Here is a 21,721-nt window from a genome sequence, read left to right on the forward strand (position 1 = left end):
AGTATACAGATGTTTTTCTTTGTTTGGGGGAGAGGGTTCTACGTTGAGAACTGTCCCTGGGGAGGGAAGTTTTTTTTTGGGGGGGGGGGGTGAGCTTTCCAGGAAAAATTTCACTGTGAGGGAATTGGCTGGAATTCCTTTACGATTTTTTTATTTGTCACTTTGTTTTTGCCAACTAAATGTTGTGTTTAAAGATGTTCTTGGGGAAATTTTTCAGTGGGGTTAGAATTGTCTGGAGGGCTTTCCCGTGAAAGAAATTCGTAATGGGGAAATTTTCCGCAGGAAAAATTCTCCGTGGGGGGATTTTCCTTGGGAGCAACTAACCATTGGGAGTAGCGGGATTTCTGTGAAAAATTTCCGACGGGAAGGGGGATTTCAAACATAATTTGAAAAACAATTAAAAATTAAGTCTTTTTCAAATTAGGTTAGGCTAAGGACAATTTTTCATGCGGAATTGTCCTCAAGAAATTTTCCTGTGGGATTTTCAGTGAGGATGGAATTCTTCGCGTAAGGAACTTTACTTTGAGGTATTTTCTGTGGGGGATGAAACTCTTCATGATTGAAAATATGTTTAAAAAAAACAATAAGAAACTAGCTAAAAACAAGTTTTCTAACTGAAATTAAGGAATAACATATTAACTGTAAACAAACAGAAATTACTCTGTATTTTACGGAGGGTTGCCCCCACCTCAACGCCTCGCTCTTTATGCTAAAGTTCGACCTTTTGTCCCAATTTTATAAGAACGACTCCAGAAACATAAGAGTCGTTTAATTAGAATAAAATACTTTTAGGTCGTATAATTAGAATAAAAAATAATCAGGTTCGAATATAATTTCAGTTGCGTTGGATCACAGAGCTATAAGTTTTTCTTGCTTTTGAAAATGGCGGATGGTCCTTCATTTTAATTATATTTATCTCATTTCCTGTATTTTTTGGCGTAATAGGGTGCTTCTCCGTTTTTTTTTAGTCAGATACCCGGGCTTGGTGTTCCTATTTGCAGAGCTTGAGTGCAATAGGTGTGGCAAGACTTCTGCTTCAAATCTCCTGGGGTTATCATCGCGCTTCCCGGCGTTAAATAGGTCTTTAGCCATTCCTTGTTTATGAAAGGATGGGGTTTTATGGAGAAACGTTGTCTGGATTCGTTACCCGTTAAGTAATTGATAAGACCATGAGTCCTTCTGTAGTAAAAATGAATAAAATTATCACTAATGTCGTCAGACATACAAAATATGTCTTCAGAAGACGAGCACAATCTTTAATTTGTTTATACTTGGCATTCATTAAAAAAAATCCTATTATGCGCTTAACTTTTTTTAATGAACATAGCATAGGGAACATCTGCTATTGGCCTTTTCCATCAATACCCCTCCCCTTTCACATTAAAAATTTCTCTAAGCCAACCTAATATTTTTGTGTCTACGCCTATGGTTGCAAAGTTGAATGAAAACAGTCATATGCGAATATAATTTTAGTCACGTTATACCACGGAGCTATAAACTGTTCTTCTTTAGAAGGGGTGGAGGGCCCTAGTTTTTAGTTATATTCTTCTTATTTTCTGTAATCTTCTATGTATTGGATACTTCTGCAATTGCCCAGGTGGGCTACACATGCTTGGTGGTCCTATTTGCAGAGCGGTAGCGTAGTAGTTGAGGCAAGACAATGGCTCCAAATCTTTTTGGGGTCATCACCACACTTCTCAAGGATAAGTAGGGCTTTACTGATTAATTCAGTTAATTCGGAAAAATTGGAAAAAATGTGGTATTTTTAACTTACGAACGGGTGATCGGATCTTAATGAAATTTGATATTTAGAAGGATCTTGTACCTCATAGCTGTTATTTTGAATCCCGACCGGATCCGGTGACATTGGGGGGGAGTTGCTTGGGAAAACCAGAAATCCTGGAAAATGCTTAGAGTGGAGAAATCGGGGTGAAACTTGGGAAGAAGAATAAGCACAAGTCCTAGATACGTGATTGACACAACCGGACCGGATCTGCTCTCTTTGGGGGGGGGGGAAGTATAATTCAGTAATACGGAAAAATTAGAAAAAATGAGGTATTTTTAACTTAAGAGCAGGTGATCGGATCTTAATAAAATTTGATATTTAGAAGGCCCTCATGTCTCAGAGCTCTTATTGTGAAACCCAGCCGGATCTGGTTAGATTGGGAGGGAGAGGTCGGAGGAGGAAATCGTATATTTTGGAAATTGCTTAGATTAGAGAGATCGGGATGAAACTTAGTGGAAGTACAAAGTTCTAGATACGTGATTGACATGACCGGATCGGCTCTCTTTGGGACGAGTTGGAAGGGGGAGGGGGGTAATTCGAAAAATGTAGAAAAAAGTGAGGTATTTTTAACTTACGAACGGGTGATCGGATCTTAATTAAATTTGATATTTTGAAGGACCTCGTGTGTCAGAGCTCTTATTTTAAATCCCCACCGTATACGGTGACATTGGGGAAGTTGGAGGGGAAACCGCATATCTTGGAAAACGCTTAAAGTGGAGAGATCGGGATGAAACTTAGTGGAAAGATTAATAACAAGTCCTAGATACTTGATTGACATAACCAGGCCGGATCCGCTCTCTTCGGGGGGTTGGGGTGGGGGATAATTTGGTTAACTCGGAAAAATTAGAAAAAATGAGATATTTTTAACTTACGAACAGGTCATTGGATCTTAATGAAATTTAGTATTTAGAAGGACATCGTGTCTCAGAGCTCTTATTTCAAATCCTGACCGGATACTGTTACATCGGGGGGAGTTGGAAGGGAAAACCTGAAATCTTGGAAAACGCTTTGAGTGGAGAAATCAGGATGAAACTTTGTGGAAAGAATAAGCACAAGCCTTAGGTACGGGATTGACATAATCGGATCGAATCCTCCCTCTTTGGATGAGCGGGGGGGAGGAGATTTCCAGTGCTTTGGCGAGTTAGGAGCTTCTGGACGTGCTAGGACGATGAAAATTGGTAGGCGTGTCAGGAACCTGCACAGAATTCATTTCCTCGATTCGACCATCCGTGGGGAGGAGGACTGGAGAGAGGGGAAATCGTGAAAATGAAGGTATGTTTATCTTACGAATCGTGATCGGATCTTAATGAAACTTGACATATTGAAAGATCTCATGTCTCCGATGCTACATTTTCTGGATCTGCTACATTGGATCTGGGGACATTGTGGGGTGGAGGGGGGAAAAGGAAATCTTGGAAACCGGAGTACCGTGTCTAATTTTAGGTTCTGGTCTCGTCACAAGTGCCATATGAGCTCTTGGCTCTTTTTTTCTGTGCCGATAACTTCCCCCTCCATTGGTCAGTGTTCGTAACAACAAGGGTGGACAGAAAGTACAATTGAAAAAAAGTGAAATGTTATATTCAGTTATCCAAATTCTAACCGAGTCATAAGTTTTACTCCTTCAATGAGCTTAGAGTTTTAAGAGTTTCTTAGAGCTTAAGAGTCTTGTTGTAATTCAATCTTTTTACTTTTAATCACGGACGTTTATCTATTTTGGCTCTACACTTTGGTTTAGTGCTTTGTCAAATTCTACTTACTTGCTAAAGCTTAGCTGATTTTGCCAAGCATCATCAATGGGCTTCAGATTTTTTGTTTTAATCTCCCTTCTATTTCAGCATTGAATGTACAATTCTATACTAGCTTAATCGGGTGTGTGGCTCACCTACTAGTGGTCCTTCGCCGGGCCGACCGTAATGGTTGTTCAATTGTTAATGCATGGATTTCTGTCCTTATCTTTTTAATTAGAACCAAACACGTAAGTGAAATAAACCAATTTCCCGAATTTATCCTTTTCATTTATTGTGACAATAAGCGGTGCAAAAGTTATTGTACGTGGGATAAGGAGGATGTTCAAGAATATGTTATTTGTACACATCACCTTAAGCATTATCAGTAAAAGCGAGTGATATTGATAGACAATACAATTTTTGTTGATGATTTTCATGGTTTTTCAGTCATTACATTTTGATGTGGATTTCTCATCACAGAACGATATTTTCGTTTAAATACTAAAAAAATAACGAGTACGGAGTATTGCCAGACGAACCATTTGCAGCTACGTTAGACCTTCTCTTGCTGGATTCATGTCCAATTCGGCATCCGGATTTGACGAAATATCAATCAAATAGAATTGAGGTGGTACTGAGGAGCTGTAAAAATTTTACTTGGACATAAATACTCAACATTTGATGATGCACTAAAATAGCTGAACTTGAATTCCCTTGATAGTCGTTGACATGAGTTGACATATCGATTTGGACGAAATTGTTTGAATTCCCCAGCTCATCGTGGTCTACTCCCCGACCTTGTGAGCCCATCTACTGAGGGAAAAATCACTAGACTCCTACAAGTAGAAAATAATTGTCCACAGTTAATGACTTACCCAGCCTCTAGTATCGAGAGATATTACAAATCCTTTGTCCCTTATCTTACTCAGTATTTTAATAATATTACCTTAACAAATATTTAATGTCTGATGCAGTTTATGTCAAGTATTTGCCTGGATGTTTTTGAATGTACCAACCATTTATATATTCAATATTCTGATATATTCTTTAAAAAAATTCACTGTTTGAACTGTGAAAATTGATTCTTGACTTATGTTAATTTTATATTAATTTTTATTATTGACTCATTTTAATTTATTGACGTTGAATTAGAACTTGTTGCCATAATTTTTGTGTTGCTATTTATTTGTTTTATTTTTGATCCTTGTTTTGGGTCTTTTTTGTGTCATGACATGCTCATGTTAGCTCCAGCTATTGTAGTGAATAAAATATATTCTATTCTAATCTAACCATGAATAAAGGATCTAAACTGCTTATTTGAGGTCGTAGACCATCTTATTTAACTGAATTAGAAGATGCACTCCCATTTTCTCTGTTGTTTTTCAAACGTTAAATCTGTTTTCAGAATCATTCGTTTTTGGATGTTGTATTTGCCCACTTTCCTATAAATAGGACAGCCCATGTCTCAGAAACTGTGTAAAAAATTTTGAAAATTGTTTCCAGTTTTCCGGTGGTTAAAGGAAAAGATTGTCCAGAGGGCAGCGTGAAATCCCCTCCTAACGAGAAAAAAATTCTTCTGCTGTAATGGGTTAAAAGGTTCCATAAAAATTGTTCAACTGCTCCTTTTGAATTACTACAGCTACCTTGTCTTAATATTCGTACAAGTGCCTTACAAACGCTTCAGCTAGTTTTTCTGGCAAGTTTTATGAACCTTGTCGAGATCTCAATGGCATATCGGAAGGCATAGAGTTTTCCTTTTTTGGGTTTCAATGTCACTCAACAGATTCAACCTAATGTTCAAATAGTTATTTACAGGAAAAGCTACCATTTTAAGCTGTATTACAAGTAAAGCTCGGTTATCAAGTACAAACCGTTTATTTTTGTTTCCGTAAATTTTTAGAAAGAGATTTTGGAGAACCCGATTTTCTTTTGAGAATTTTCGGTATATCCTGTTTAAAACTCTTGATTTAAATATCATGGTCGATCTAAGTGGCTTTTGGGAAAACGGAAAAGAGAAGTGCTTGAAGTTTAAAAAATTTATTTTGTAACAGTGCCCGAGGGAGTTTGTAGCATTTGGGTAGCATTAGTGATCCATCAGAGTACAAGGAACTTTTCTTTTTTATTCTCTTTGATATTTTTAGAAAGCTGAGGCGCTAATTTTTGAAGAAGTCGGGGGAAGGCAAAATGTATTTCAATATCTAAGGAGGGATATTTGGTGCTTTTCGTTTTTTTTAATGAAAATAACCGAAAAAGGTATGTTTTCACTGTAAATACCCAAAAACATTTCTTTTAAATGTAGGGGGTGGGGAAAAGAAAATCTAGGATAACAAATAACCATCTCCCATTTGTTGGTGCCCCTGTTATTAAGGCTTGGTAAAGTCGACGATATAATGATTTAAATTTCAGAGATCGGTAGGATAGAGATACTCTACACTGACTGAACGAACCTATGCGAACTAGTCGGTTTCAACCTGAGCACACCTTGTTATAGAAATTTCATACAGCCAATGCTATGCATTTTATTTTTTGTGCCTGGGGTTCTGGGCTAGTGCGTCTTACACAGGGGCATCAGTTCTCGAAAATTTATGATGGGGGGGATTGTCTTTCTTCCGTTTTTATGGCACTTGGTATTAACCAAGTGACATATAGCAATCGCAAATTCTGTCGGTCTGTCGGTCTGTCTGTCGGTCCCGGTTTTGCTACTTTAGGCACTTCCAGGTAAGCTAGGACGATGAAATTTGGCAAGCGTATCAGGGACCGGACCAGATTAAATTAGAAATAGTCGTTTTCCCGGTTTGACTATCTGGGGGGGGGGGGGAGTGGGGGGCCGGTTAATTCGGAAAAATAGAATAGATGGGATCTTAATGAAATTTGATGTTTGGAATGATATTGTGTCTCAGAGCTCTTATTTTAAATCCCAACCGGATCTGATGACATTGGGGGAGTTGGAGGGGGGAAACCTAAAATCTTGGAAAACACTCAGAGTGGAGGGATCGGGATGATACTTGATGTGAAAAATAAGCAGAAGTCCCAGATACATGATTGACATAATCGGAACGGATCCGCTCTCTTTGGGGTAGTTGGGGGGGGGGGGGTAATTCTGAAAAATTAGAAAAAATGAGGTATTTTTAACTTACGAACGGTTGATCGGACCTCAATGAAATTTGATGTTTAGAAGGATATCGTGTCTTAGAGCTCTTATTTTAAATCCCGACCGGATCTGATGACATTGGGGGGGATTTGGGAGGGGAAACCTAAAACTTGGAAAACACTTAGAGTGGAAGGACCGGGATGAAACTTAGTGGGAAAAATAAACACAAGTCCTAGATACATGATTGACATAAACGGAACAGATCTGCTCTCTTTGGGGTAGTTGGGGGGGGGGGGTTATTTCTGAAAAATTAGAAAAAATGATGTATTTTTAACTTACGAACGGGTGATCGGATCTCAATGAATTTTGATGTTTAGAAGGACATCGTGACTCAGAGCTCTCATTTTAAATCCTGACCGGCATTAAGCCTCTTATTTTCCTTTTTAAATCAATCTATTGATTCATAGAATTTTGTTAGAGCTCATGCCATATGATCTCTTGGCTCTTAGCTCTTCTTGCCTCGTCACAAGTGCCATATGAGCTATTAGCTCTTGTTTAAGGAAAATACAAAAAAAAACAGCATTTTTCGATGAGAATACCCCAAAAAGTTTTTTTCAAAATCTACATGGAAGTAAAAAATCTATGGTGCACAGGCCCCGTGCCCCTCCCCCCTCTATTGACGCCACTGGTTCTATATTGCCAACTTAGAGCTCCAACAAACCTCTTTTCGTTATATACATATATATATATATATATATATATATATATATATATATATATATATATATATATATATATATATATATATATATATATATATATATATATATATATATATATATATATATATATATATATATATGCTCCAGGTAACTGAACAGTTATACCAGCTGATATAATAATTTAACATTATATTTCAGGGAGTTGCTGTTAATAGTAGTGATATCTTTTACCCAAATTTGATATTTCCACGGGAAGGTGACCTAAGAAGAAACTTTGAAACAAGATTTACTTGCAATCCAATTAATGACTCACAGGCTGAGACAAATGTGAGGAGAGAAATGAACAAAGATTCGAGCGCTGAAAATTTAGATTCCAGTCAAGAAGCGAATGTGAAAGGGAAGAAAAAGTTTGGGAAAATTGAAACAGTTTAAATAAGCTGGATTCTTCAGGGAATTTTCGGTCATTATCCATCTCTATTCCACAAAGAAAGGTTTTCAAATCGGTTTTAACGTTGTTTTGAAATGTGCAAGTATTTTAAAATAACTATTCTCTAGGTCTTATCCTGATAATTTTAGGCGGGAGGGGAGAGCTTTTAAAAGCTAGGAGGCTCGAAAATAGAATTATCTATATGCCAATACAGGGCTATCATATGCATTAACTCTTATCTGCCTTAAGAGCAGATGATGGGGCAATTTTTCGTTCGAGAAAGTAGATTTTTTTTTTTCTCTTTCAAAATTTACTTCGATGATTGGTAGTTTTACTCGTAATTTGTGTTTATAGCGCGGATTAGATATTTTCACCTCGGTCGGTATCCTTCACCTTTGAAAATAGTTACATATTATTCTAAGTGGTCTGTGGCCAGCTGCTCTGCAAAAGATGGGCAATGAGCCGGCCATCCAAGCTTCTAGTAGATTTAACACTAGTTTGGTCATTATTTAAATTTTTTTTCTCCCCTCCTTTTCGTTACTTCAAGAAGCCAATTAGCCCAATCTGGACAATGATTCGAGGAATCTAGTCTGTTAGTTTCCGGAGGACGTGGACATGGCCCAACTATTTCAAACGTCACTCTGCTCGGTGTCCTTCTTGACGCCATATCTTCGACATATCTCATTGCTTAATACACGGTCACAACGGCATAAATCAAACATCTTCCACAGACAACACGCTAATTGGAATGAATCTGCATGACAAGGCAAACTGAATTTTCAACCGTTCGGAGTAAAAAATCTCTTTTCTACACTTTTTCATATAAAAGGGGAAAAGAATTTAAAAGTGCAATTTTTTCCAAATTGATCAATAGAGACTGAACCCGTATACATTATCGAAAAGAGCATCCTTAGTCCCCTCAATCTTCAAATTTTTAGGTATAAATCTCGCTTAAGCTTAGATTAGAATTATATGGATTTTTATTGTTTAGTTTTATTTCTTGAAATAAACGGTGTATTTTGTTATTATGGAGTATATTTAGCTAATGGACGCGTCAAAAAAAGTAGACATTAACTAATGAAGAAGTTTCGTTCGCTGTCTTGCAAAATCAAGGATAATCTGTTTAGAACCTATTTTTCCGTATAAATAGAGAGTTTTCCTAAATAGAAAGTTGAGGTGAAAAAGTTGAAGTGAAAGTCCAGGTGAACTTGAGTGTGGAAATCAGTTGGAAGTCAAGGCGTCAACGCCCTGCTAAGATTGGTAACCATACTGCTTAACCCTTTACAAGCGAGTTTATAATATTTAAATAAACTAATAAACTCTTTATTCATTTATTATTTTTTGGTGGTTTACAATGAAAGTACTGGATTAACTTTTAGCTTTTTATAGTCACAAGGATATTCCCTGTGATAAAGGATATAGTCAAAAGCAACAAAACTTTTTGCCATTAAATATTTTTTTTAGGAATTCTCCATTCAACACTGTTTCCAAATATAATAGTTGCTACTCTTGTTTTTGTTTTTTTTTTTAACTAAGATTGCAGCTCATTATTATAGACTGCTGCGTTCCGGGTTAATCTCTCTTCTGCTTCCGATAGGCTTGTTCAAAGGGTGGCGGGGTGATTAGCGCAACCCACCCCGGGCACGATTGCTAGGGGTGCCACAACTGATATTTTTTCTGGTCGCTTGCTGTTCACATAGTCTGTTTTCGGCGAAGTGAGGGCTGAATTAACTTTGCACTTAGAACCACAAACCCTAAGAACGGCCCTGGGCCCTCAGTAACTGGACATATCTAATGGTAATATTAAAAAAAATACCTACTCTTCCAGATGTTGGCCAAATAAATTCTCAGACTACACTGTCTTTCCGTTATAATCACAATGAAGTAAATATGTAACATGTAAGTAAAAATCTCTAATTACTGCCGCTACTTACAGTCACTGCAGCACCAAGCCGCCTGAGGCCGGTACAGCTGTACACGCTCCTTTACCATCCCAGTTCTATTGAAAGCTTCACTATTTACCCCCTCCTATGAAGTCCTAATTTTCTTTTAAATCCTTAATTATATCCTCTTTCCACCCCACTCGGGGACAACCTGCTTTTCATTTGGCCCAACATGGGTGGGTAAAAAGCACAATCTCCCGCAATCTGTCATACTTCATTGGTAAAGGTGCCCTAGCCATCTCAACCTTTCTTTCACAAATCTGGACAAACTGTTGTATAATATCAAGTGGGCCCGCAAGCTTGAATATTATCTTCTGGTTGGATTTTCGTTTCATTTAATTATGGACGTTGGATGCAACGTTTTTAGAGCTAATTTTCGATTTATCGACCATGACAGCAGCGAAGAATGAGCAGAGTCCTGAAAATAGAGAAAAGGAAATACAAGAGCCAGATTAAAAATGAATTCATAAATCATTTATACTTGAACTAACAGAATACATTCATTGTTTGGTAAAAAAAAAATGCTGTGTCTATCACAGCATAACCTATAAATGAGATTCAAAAATATATATATAAGAAACAAAAATTCTGGGTTTTTCGATTGTCATTGGTATTGAAGAGTTTTCAATACAAGGAATGTCTTGTCTAGCTTTCATGCTAATGGAAAAAAAAATGGACATAAAAAGCCCCAAATTCAAAGTGTTTCTCAAAAAATATAAACTTTCAATCTCTTTGAGTATGAAATATGACTTAGGGAAGCGGGTTGAATCATTCGATTGTGCGCATTTTGTTTAAGAGGGTGTTTTCTTCAAGACAGGAGAATTGTGTTTTAACCAGTGCTAACTGGATCGGATAACTTTCATCGTTCCAAGAGTTTAGAGATCTTGGCTATCGAGTAAATTTTAGGTCTCTCGAATGGTAATCGAGTGTTAGTTGCACTGACTGTAACTAGTACTATAGTAAAAAATCAATCATATTGGGTTAAGTTGAATTAGAGTAATTATAGTAATCTTACCTATACATCGGTATTAGACTGTTTGGTTCTTGTTGAAAATCCCAAAAATACTCGAGAAGAGAAGTTAGGCTAATCATAATGATTAGTTAGATAAGTCATAATGAAATATACCAAAATATGATGAAAATACTTTTTTTAAAAATAATTATTATTATTGTTTAAAAATAATACTTTTTTTTTAATTATGGAAACTACAGAAGAAAATTATGGAACGCAGGGCGCCCAGAACACATTATGTTAAATATATAACGTAACCACCTTTATATATTAAATATTTAATTTAAATATACCTGCATCGTAGTTTTTCTCACTGAGAATACGCTAATTATAACCGAACGCGAAAAACAAAACGGTTTTTATCAGATCACACCGATCATACTTCTTGAGTGTTTTCTGAATTTTTAACAAGTACCGACTATTTTTTATTGATTAAGGATACTTAAATTAGCTTAGCTTTTTTTGCCAATATTTTAACTTAGGATTCCTAGTCCTACAAAAAAAAGGGAAAGTTTCAGAGGAATTTGAAGTAAAACCTATATATGTATGCATCTCATTGAGGCTATGTGTCTTGACTTTACTCCAATTGGCCAAGGCTTTCATCACTTCCAGCAAGTTGATTTAAACCCAAAAACATGTTTTAATAAAAACGCATGTGACTTCTTTAGTCTCATCACTTTGAAATAAAATATAGTTTTGTAATTTCATTGTTTATATTTCTAAAATTGATTTTAAAAAAAACAAAGTTTTTCTGATAGAAGTAGAAAGCCATGATAGAAGTAGAAAGCCAAGATGGAACTTACAACGAACAAAAATCGGTGCTTCGCAGTTTATGCAACATATGCTTGTGATATTGGTTCAAATAAAGTGACTCGTAGCATTTCCCTAAATTTTTAGATTTGAAAAAAACTAGCGCTTTACTGAAAACTGATCTTACTTGAGAATTGAAATTATATGCTAAAATTTACTGATTTTATGGCAGGTGACAGATTATTAAGAGCCTTACAAATTAGGCTTTTATTTTCTGCAGGGTACTTAAGGACTCTTCTGATTATATTCGTGTTTTTTATCTCCGATTTGGTGTTTTCAGTATTTTATAAATTTAAGGAAATATTACGAGTCAGTTTATTTGAACCAATATCGTAGATGCATGTTGCAGAAACTGCGAAGCAATAATTTTTGCTATTTTTAATTTACATCTTCACTCTTTACTTTCATCGGAAAAGCTTATTTTTTAAAATCAATAGTAGCAAAAAATTATGAATTACTTCAAGCTACACACCTATGCTGGAAAACATCCTAAACTCAGTGATTTTGTGTTTTTTTTTTCTTTGTTTTTCTACACTGGAACATTTTTGCAATTCAAAATAAAACTACATTTATCTGTTGTAAAGTCTTATTCTTTTTTTTAACAGAAAAGGGAGAAAAAACTTAAACAATTGGGTTGACAACGAGCAGACATTAATTTGTTTTAAAGTTAGAAAAAGAAAGGCTTTGAAGTACATAGAATGCTTAACAGGATCAAAAATAGTTGACAATTGAACGCAGCACAGATTTATTTTAGGCTGCGTTCAACACATCTCTCATTCTATCTCAAATAACTTCACCCGACTTTCATCTCTCATGAGTCTATCAACAAACGCCTACTCTACTACGTTTTGACTTGATAGCTTTAGAAGCTAATTCAATATTGGGACATCTATATTGTTGATTAGAGAAGAGAAAATTTCCGCGCCGATAACAGACAAAAAAATACAATGGCAAACCACAAATATATAAATAAGTTATACGTCAGTAAACTAATATAATAAATTCAGTAATTTTATGCGCAAGCATTGTGTTCGAACAGGGTTGTATTCCCAGTTTCTTTCTTTTTCACTATCACTAGAGACGCTCTTCAGTACATAAGGGTTGCTTATGTGTCAATACGCCACTTACTCTGAATGATTTTGTAAAATAGAAGAATTGATTACAGTTCACTCAGGTGCGTAAAGCTCATCCTTCCAAGGATTTTCAACTCTTAATTTTGAGTTGATTAAGACCCATTCACAAAGAGACTTTAATTATACCGAGATTTAACTTGTGTTAGTTTGAGCAAATCAGATGATTTTTAATAGAAGTTTGTGATCGGCTAAACAATTATGATTGGCTTAAATTAGCGCTAGCTAAAATTCGGTATTCATAAAATCTCACTGTGGGTGGGGCATTATAGGTTTTCTAGAACTCGCGAGAATTACCTAGAGCCACCTTACATTTTACCGTCAAATGTACATTTGGTCACCACAGATGAATGAGACAAGTATAACTGCTACTAGTGACACTGAAAAAAATAAAGAAGAAGAAAATCATTATAGAAAACTGTTTATCTCAAATAAAACTATATTTTCTTTTAAGAATAGAATATGCTGATAATGGAAGAATTTATATGGCAAAATATAATGTTGAGATAACAGTCTTCGCTGTTTTATTCAAAAATAAAACTAACATAAGAGAAATAGCGTCCAATATTGTTTCAGGAGGCTTAGAGTTAGTTTTATACTTGCGAAAACTGGAAGTTTTGCCATAGTGACTTATAATATATTCCTAATAGGAAGAGGAAAGTGAACAGGTAAATAAAAATAATAAATAAAACAGGCCACTATATTAACATTAACAGGGTGGTAAGATTATTTAATAGGATTAAAGTATGCATTCAGTAAAATAGCAAAGACAATAGGCATCATTAGCAGTAGTGTCAATTGGATGGAGGAAGTTTGGCAGGGAGGGCATGTGTCCCCTAGATCCTCATCCCCTTTAGATTTTGAAAAATACAATTTTTGTTTTGTTTTTCTTTGAAAAATGGCTTTTATTGGTATCCTCATTAAAACAACTGTAAAAAAGACAAATTCCCCCCCCCCCCCATTTTGCAAAAAGCCCTCGGCTGTAACTTGTGAGAAAAGGACCAGAACATATTTGATTGAATTAATTAGTTTCAAATCCCCCCTCATTTTTCGAAAAGCCCTCGGTTGTAACTTGTACCAAAAGGACCAGAAAAATATTTCCTTGAATTGATTAGTTTCGAATCTAATTATTTCCAAGTCAGTATTATGATATAAACTAGTTCTTTTATTACAGAATGCCCTAAAGTTGCTTAAAAAACAAAACAAAAAATCCCCTTTTACCGCAATTTTCATCAACCAATTTTCCACATATTTTCCCAACTTATGTGAAGTATATGTCAAAAATCTAATACATTAGATGGATAAATGTGATTCTCAGTTATCTAATAATAGGAAACTTAACATATCACGTTGATATGTCGATATAAAGTACAAAAATGTTTATTCTGATTCACTCCCTATTTCTGGCGGAATTTCGCAGGGTAAGCTTTTAGGTCCTTTACTATTTTTGGTAATGATTAATCTTGCTAATGAATCAGCCGATAAATTGAAGTTTTTGGATGACATATCACTGCTCGAAAAGTGCAGAAGAAATATTAAGAGCAGTGCAATGGAAATTCTCGAAAACGTTGCAAGTGAAGCAGCCCAGTCAAAAATGAAATTGAACTCCCATAAATCTCATATTATGACCTTTAGTTTTCTTAAATGAAAGCTATAATTTATAACCTAATACCTAATGAAATAATTGCAGCAAAAACTAAATTTTTAAGGGTCATACTGACTGGTGATTTGAAGTGGGAGGCCCACATTTGCTCTATTATTAAACAGGGTAGTACATCTTTGTCTCTCCTTAAGCTATTTGCTAAATTTTCTTGCCCAAATTCCGCCTTTATATATCTTTTATCCGTCCACAGCTTGAGTATACTTGCCCGGTGTGCCATTATGGTCTCACGGTGGATCCTTCCGATAGGCTAGAAATTACCCAGAATAGCCTTGAGAATTATTTTCGGTCAGGGCGAAGTGCCTTGCATTCTCCTCCTCAAGGGATTCCGCCTCCATACCTTGGCAGCCCGACTTGTCACTTTTTTTTTTACCAATTTCAGCAATATTCTGCGTCGCAACCCACGCTTTCAATGTATACTCCTAGCCCCTTATTGCCCTCCAAAGCCCCGTTTACCCCGGTCAAAAGCACAAAAAATCCCTGTTTTAAATGCTATTAATGCAAGAACTGATTGTTACAGAAAGACCTTTGTGTCAGCGTTCATTGAAATCAAATAAATGAAAACTGCAATGATTCATGTTAATTTCTCATGTTTATTGTTAATGTGTTAATTTTTTTCTTTCATTTTTATTTGACAGCCCAGTTGGATTAATTTCATGTTAATTTCTCATGTTTATTGTTAATGTGTTAATTTTTTTCTTTCATTTTTATTTGACAGCCCAGTTGGATTTATCGCTGTATCTTTTTATAATGTACCTATGTTTTTACTTATGCCCTCATTTTTATTCATTTTACTTATATTACTTACTTTTACTTATTTTACCTACATTTCACGAATGTACTTATGTTAAGTTCTAATTTTTATTCGTTGTACTCATTTTATTTGACAGGCCAGTTCGGTTCATCGCTGTAGGCTATGTTTTAATATTGCACTTATGTACTTACGTTTTGTTTATTTTGTGAGAGTTTGCTTGATAATAAAGTACTATTCAATTCAAACATAAAACAGTAGGGCAGAAGAAGAACAGCATATCAAAAACTTGCAAAGGAAATATAAGCCATACTGCCAGGGTAGATTAAAATCTGTTTTCTTTTAAAGGTTCTTGGCTTAAAAGTTAAAAACTATTACCTAGAAAACACTGATCTACTATTGAAAAAGGTCAGCCTCTCGTTCATAAATATTTGCTCTCCTAATGCTCCTAAGAATTGTGCGTATGCCTAGCCGTTAAATTTTTTGTTTTTGACATATAAATTCAAGATAGGGACCTTGGGGTCAGGAAAATTACCTTTGATGTATTTTATCAATAATCATCTTCGAATATAAATCTGTTCCGTCCTTTTTGGCATAGTTCTAAGTTCGAGGCACTAACGTAGTGGGATGGGATCGGAAAATAATCAGTGTGAAGAAAAGTACCCCCTTCCCATCCTCTAGTATATGCCTTTGTCGCACCCATCAACAAGGCTTTATATGCTGTTAGTATTTACTTTATTCAACATACACCAAACGAACCTGCTTTTAAAGGAATTAATAGATGGCTTTGGTAGAATAACCGGATTTCCTTAGTCAGATGCTTCGAAGGTAAACCGGGTCCTCAGAAATACAGCGGGAGATCTCATTTTTCCATACATGTAGTTCTATCAGTTTGGCACTCCTGTAAAGATGGATGTGAAATTTTCCTAATGAAAATAGCCGGAAAAATAAAACAGCTTATTGCCAAAGATGATATGTAACAAGAATGTAAGGCGGTCATAATTTAAAAAAAAAGGAACTAGGTAAAAATAAAGAAAAGTGAATGAAAAATGTTAGTAAATAATGCAGTTTTACAAATCGTTTATGGTCAAAATCAGCTTTTAAAATATTCGTAATTAAATTTTGCAGTCCACGATCGGATGCCACTATTACCATACATCAGTTTAAAAAATCAGAGAGCAAATGGGCAGACCAAAAAAAAATCGTTTAGCTAAACACAAAACATACTAAGGAGAAAATCACTTCAGTTCTGATTCTACCTTTTCCTAATAAAAATTATCATTTCAACTTTGATACTTGAAGTACCAATGATGTCAAAATACAAACCTTTTTCGACTTCTGTGTCCAACTTGGGTGTATTCATGTATTCTTTTTTTTTTAATTTATTGCCTGCTACAGCTAAAAACTGCATAACTGCAAATGTGAAGGTCTTTTTTATTAAAACTCGAATTCATTATTTTTTCCTATTTTTTTAAAGATATATATGGTTATATAAGTTTCAACTTAACCAATTCAGACAATCAGACATAATTTTCACTACCCTTTGTGCTTCAACATTTCTATATGGACCGAATTTCTGTGTCAAAATACGCTCATATTTTGAAGCTAAAACTGACAAGTGGAAAGAAGTTACAGTTACACAAGAAGTAAAATTTATGCTATTTATGCGTCTGACTGAATATCAGAGCTAGGCGCAAAAAGTAATAAGCCATGCTAAGGAACAGTTTTTCAGTCTGTTAAGCCCTTGACATAATTCTGAGTAAAAACTGATCATCATTCTTCAATTTCTAATTTTAGATTTTCGTGACCTGTCGGTTAGGTAACCTTTTTAACTTTCTTTCTTGACCTCCTAGGCAATCATTAGGCTTAGTAAACTTGTCGTCTAATATCAAAGTCGTTCGATTTTTGTATCTTGTCTGCTCTTTTCCTTTGTTTATTGCAGATAACGGATATTCTCTTTGATTTGATTTTCTTAACTTCCATACGCTGTATAATTCTTTAACCGGGGAAACAAGACTAACTACTTACCAAGCTCAACCTTTATGGAACTCCTTGCGTAGCCTATTTCAAGCTCATTAATTTCGAAATAAAGATACATTTTAAAAAAAGTATTGTAAATCCTGCAAACATCTCCGTGATAAAACTTTCTGACGAATTGAAACGGTCCATGGTAACCAAAAGTTTCAAAATTCTTTGAAAAAAATATTTTGTGAGATGAATTAACATCTTTTTTGATTCAGGAATGGGAACTGTTATTTCGAATGACACTAAAATTATATTTTGAAATCAAATTTAAAGGAATTTTGAAAGAGCCTAATACCCCTCGAAAATGGCGTCTGATCGAAATGAAAAGCAGACTACTGGAATCTCCACTGTCAAAATACCAATTGTGGGAAAATTACAGCCCCCCCCCCCTTGAACGACAAGGAAAATTACTTTTTTGCATGGGTAGCACTCGTTTTTTTTGCCGTTAGTAGAGCACTTTATAACAATAAAGAGCGACTTAATGGTTGATCTGAAAGCTGAATTTTATATCTAGTCACTTCAATAAATTTGACTTAATAATACCATCATAGAGTGCCATAAGACACCCAAAAATGCACTATGTGCCGATTCTAGGATGGAAAGGCTGTGAAGAATCAACACGGTATTATCATAATATCCAGGGTTTAAAACACTAAACCCAAGATTTAGAATTCCGGCCTTATGTTTTCTCCCTTCCAGACCCTTTAATATTTTTCATAAATCGTCTACTGACTAAAAGAAATAGCAGGCTCCTGCAGCATCATAAAGAGCTGTTTAAAGTCTCATTTAAAAGCTAATTTGTATATCTAAATGCTTTGGATAAACTCGTCTTGACAACCCCGTCACAAAGTGCCGTATGACACCAAAAATGACACCTATCCATGCCCTATCTTTAGTTGAAAGGCTAGGGAGCATGAAAAGGCTACCCTCATAATTTCCATGGTCGAAAGTCTTCAACCTGAGTTTTAAACGTCGTGTATACTCTCCCTCCCATCCCCCTAGATGGGGATCTTCTTAATAAATCGGGGCTGACTAGCAGAAGCAGCAGGCTACAACAACATCGCAGAGATGTTCAGTTGGTTAATTATATTTATTCAACTCTGGTCAAATCTTCTATAATCAGATAGGCCTAGGTTAATACAGCCACCCAATGACAAAGAAGTACAAAGCATCATGAGATGAAAGCAATGGAGAAACACATCATTGTGTCACGGACTTGAAGTCTTTTATGCATATCTTATTCGTTGTAAAGTTTTTTTGGAAGAAAGTTTTTAAAAATGCCCATGAAAACTTGGCTCTCTCTCATCCACCAGAAACATTTGGTATTTCCCGTACTTTTAAAAAGGTAGTGGTTCACTACAGTGAATATAACGAAAAAAGAGTATGACATTCCCCTCCTCTTTACCATTAGGATGGTTATCTTTATTTGTTACTAAAATTTACCCATAACAGCAATGAAGTAAGTTAATGCCAGAGCAACACATTACTAAAAGAATATAGAAAAACAATAAATTCTTACTTTATAATATGTAATACGTTTTTATTAATTAAATCATCAGCTCTATCAGATGTTATTAATTCTATTATCAGATATATATATATATATATATATATATATATATATATATATATATATATATATATATATATATATATATATATATATATATATATATATATATATATATATATATATATATATATATATAGATAATTTACTAATAAGATTATTAATCAGTATCTTAATGCTCTTGATCATGCATACATGCTCTTTGTAAATTCATCTGAAAAACCTGATAATAAAGTAGGACAAGGCACCAAACAAAATATCTGGAGTAGAAATACTGAAAGCATGAGAAAGGTACAATATTAAACCTACATGTTCGAAAACCATTAACCGAAGCTTTACAATATCTCCTTTTTAATGCGACCCGTCTAAGCCGTTTTAATAACCAAAAAAATTTGTGAAATTGCTGATGGTGTATGGAAGAAAGTTGGGAGCGATAGTAGGAATATTAGTGTAAAAGTTTTATGTTTAATAGAGAGGAGAAGGGACTTCTACAAGAATTATCTGAGTGATAGATCACATGAAAATAAGAAGAATGTAAAAAAAGAGGAGAAAGCATAAAAACATGAGCTAAGGAGGTGTGAAGAAGAGACCATGGATAAAATTGCAGAGGATCTGGAACACAGCTAGACGGCACAATAATAAAATGTTGTACTGGCATGTTAATAAATTGAGAGGCAGTATTCAATCCGAACATGGCCCAGTTAAAGATAGGAACGGGGCCACAATTAGTAATAAGACAAGAGTTAAAGAGAGATGGGCGAAACATTTTGAGAATGTGCTAAACCGGGAAAGAGTTGCAGGAAAAGATACAGAGGAAAATGATAAAGTTTATGATATCTTGGATGTGAAGCAAGATTTGTTTTGTGAAGATGAACTAGCGACAGCACTTAAAGGATAAAAAAAATAATAAGGCCTCTGGTGCTGATAGTGTGGTAAATGAGTTTCTTAAATATGGTGGCTTTGATGTTAGCAATAAATTATTGAAGATTATGAATATGATTTTGGAAAAAAAGGAAGTACCTAGCATTGTTATGGAAACAATAATAAAACCACTGTATAAGAAAGGTGACACACCTTTCTGGGATTCGACATAAACCTGGGCTTCGATTATGCTAATGATTTAAGCATCCTAGATGAAAGAGTGAGCAAAATGAATTACTTCCTAGTTGTTTTGTGAGCTCAAGGTACTAGAATAGGTAGAAAAAGGTGAAAGGTGGGTAACAGAAAGACTGATAAAGTGAATGGCTTCACTTACCTTCGTATTATCATTAATAGAGACGGTGGCAGCAGTGAAAATGTTAAAAGTAGAATAGCCAAGGCTCAGGGTGTTTTTCACGGGTTAAAAAAAAATTTGAACAACAGGAAGATAAGTCTGCAAACCAAAAATAGAATGATGGAAGCTACAGTGATGACAATGGTCGAGTATGGTTTTGAAGCAGGGTCGCTCCTAATAACAGATGAAGATTTGCCAGATATTTTCAAGAGAAATTGCCTCCGCATGGTTTTGGATACCGGCTGACTGACTGTATTTAAAACAATAAGCTGTACGAAAAGTGTGGTTCAATCCCGTTTTCCAGGGCTATAATGAAAGAAAGGTTGAGATGACTAGGGCACGTTCTATGGATGAAGGATGACAGATTACCGAAGATTTGATGAAGTTGTGACTAATTTGATGAAGTTTTTTATCTTAATTTGACTTCACTTTCTGGCTTCTGAATAAAGCCTTAGGTTTTAGCTTGCAATTATCAAATTTTGCTTTTTTGCTCACTTCTGTTTTTCTACACTTTTTTGCCAATTTATTTGAGTTCTCTTAAAATGCTGAATTCCAACAAGCAAAAATAACGGAAGTATACTTCCTCATAAGAAGTTATAAACTTTTTGCAGCAATGAATCAGAAAATTGCTATAGTAATGATATTTTTTGTAAATTAAATAAACTACGCATCTAAAAATCGTTAGATATCCTTCATTTTTCTAAATCTCTATTTATTTTATATAGGGCTTATGAGACGTCTTTGGTTACACTGACTTGAAACAAAAATCTTTGCGCAAGGTTTATCGTGCATATTTCCAAAACCTAAAAACGAACAAAAATTTACCTAAAAGAACGTTTTTGTGATGAGAGTAAAGAGCCAAGATGAAACTTAAAACAAACCAAATCATAGCTTCGTGTTTATGCAGCATATATCTGCTATATTGGTTCTGATAAACTGACTCGTAACATTTCCCTAAATAAGTTGAATTCTGAAAAACTAGTGCTATAGATAGATAGATAGGTGTATTTCAAAAACCCATGGGCCATATACGCACAAAAATATAAATAAATAACAAACAAGCAAGGAAATTATTAACAACAGTACGAATTACAAACACGCACAAAAAACAGAATTCAACGCAATAAGTGCCTAATCTAACAACAAAAGAAAATAGTCATATAAAACTTTTTCTTCTTATTAAGGATTTATCTATATATACTCCCACTCGAAATATTGTGGTTGGGTTACTATTTTGTAGAATACCCGGAAGCATCAAATTAATTCCATGCAAAATAAATTTCCCGTAAATCCAAGAGCACCGGGCATTTCCGGAGAAAATGATCTCCGGATTGAAAACAAATCTTACTAAAGGTTTTGAGAGAATTAAAATGTATCCTAGATTTACTGATATTATGGCCGGGGAAAGACTACTGATAACCTTATAAGTTAGCGTTTTATTTTCTGCAGGGTACTTGAGGATTTTTCTGCCCCTAATCATCTTTTGTTGCTTCGATTTATATTTTTCAGAAAAAGACCATTTTCAGAAAAACTAGCAGTAAATTGCCAGTTTTTAAGATTTCTATATTTTGAAGGAAATTTTACGAATTTTTATTTGAACCAATGTCACTGATATATGTAGCATAAACAGCGCAGCAACAATTTCTGTTTCATCTTCGCTCTTTACTTCTATCACATGAGCTTTGTTTCTTTCTTTTCTTTTTTTCAATTTTTTTTTTTAGACAAGTATATAACATTCATTAAATACATCCTTAAAAACGCAGAGGTAATGTATTAGAGAGCGGTCGGAAGTCT

The 21,721-nt window shown here is 34.9% G+C and overlaps 2 protein-coding genes across 11 annotated transcripts in view; one reads left to right on the plus strand and one right to left on the minus strand.

Moving 5' to 3' along the window:
* The window catches only part of LOC136039419 (protein CLEC16A-like), a 162,798-nt gene extending 154,020 nt beyond the window's left edge, over window positions 1-8,778 (plus strand). For 3 of the 7 annotated variants that reach the window (XM_065723151.1, XM_065723149.1, XM_065723150.1), the window contains one exon: window positions 7,525-8,778. In XM_065723151.1, the coding sequence (XP_065579223.1) occupies window positions 7,525-7,758 (234 nt within the window). In that variant the 3' untranslated portion in view covers window positions 7,759-8,778. Of the gene's footprint in view, window positions 1-3,621; window positions 3,892-3,960; window positions 4,987-7,524 lie in introns of those variants that run through there. The other 4 variants (XM_065723153.1, XM_065723154.1, XM_065723152.1 and 1 more) reach the window with 3 other exon arrangements.
* An 828-nt stretch (window positions 8,779-9,606) lies between these two features.
* Window positions 9,607-21,721, minus strand: part of LOC136039420 (BUB3-interacting and GLEBS motif-containing protein ZNF207-like) — a 92,721-nt gene continuing 80,606 nt past the window's right edge. Inside the window, exons 7-9 of one of the 4 annotated variants that reach the window (XR_010620438.1) lie at window positions 15,819-15,960; window positions 12,946-13,028; window positions 9,607-10,114 (exon numbers count right to left, since the gene is read on the minus strand). The gene's annotated coding sequence lies outside the window, so the exon portion shown is untranslated. Of the gene's footprint in view, window positions 10,115-12,945; window positions 13,029-15,818; window positions 15,961-19,909; window positions 20,234-21,721 lie in introns of all 4 variants that reach the window. The other 3 variants (XR_010620439.1, XR_010620437.1, XR_010620441.1) reach the window with 3 other exon arrangements.

This window comes from Artemia franciscana, chromosome 19 (genome assembly GCF_032884065.1).
Source record: "Artemia franciscana chromosome 19, ASM3288406v1, whole genome shotgun sequence".
NCBI lineage: Eukaryota > Metazoa > Arthropoda > Branchiopoda > Anostraca > Artemiidae > Artemia > Artemia franciscana.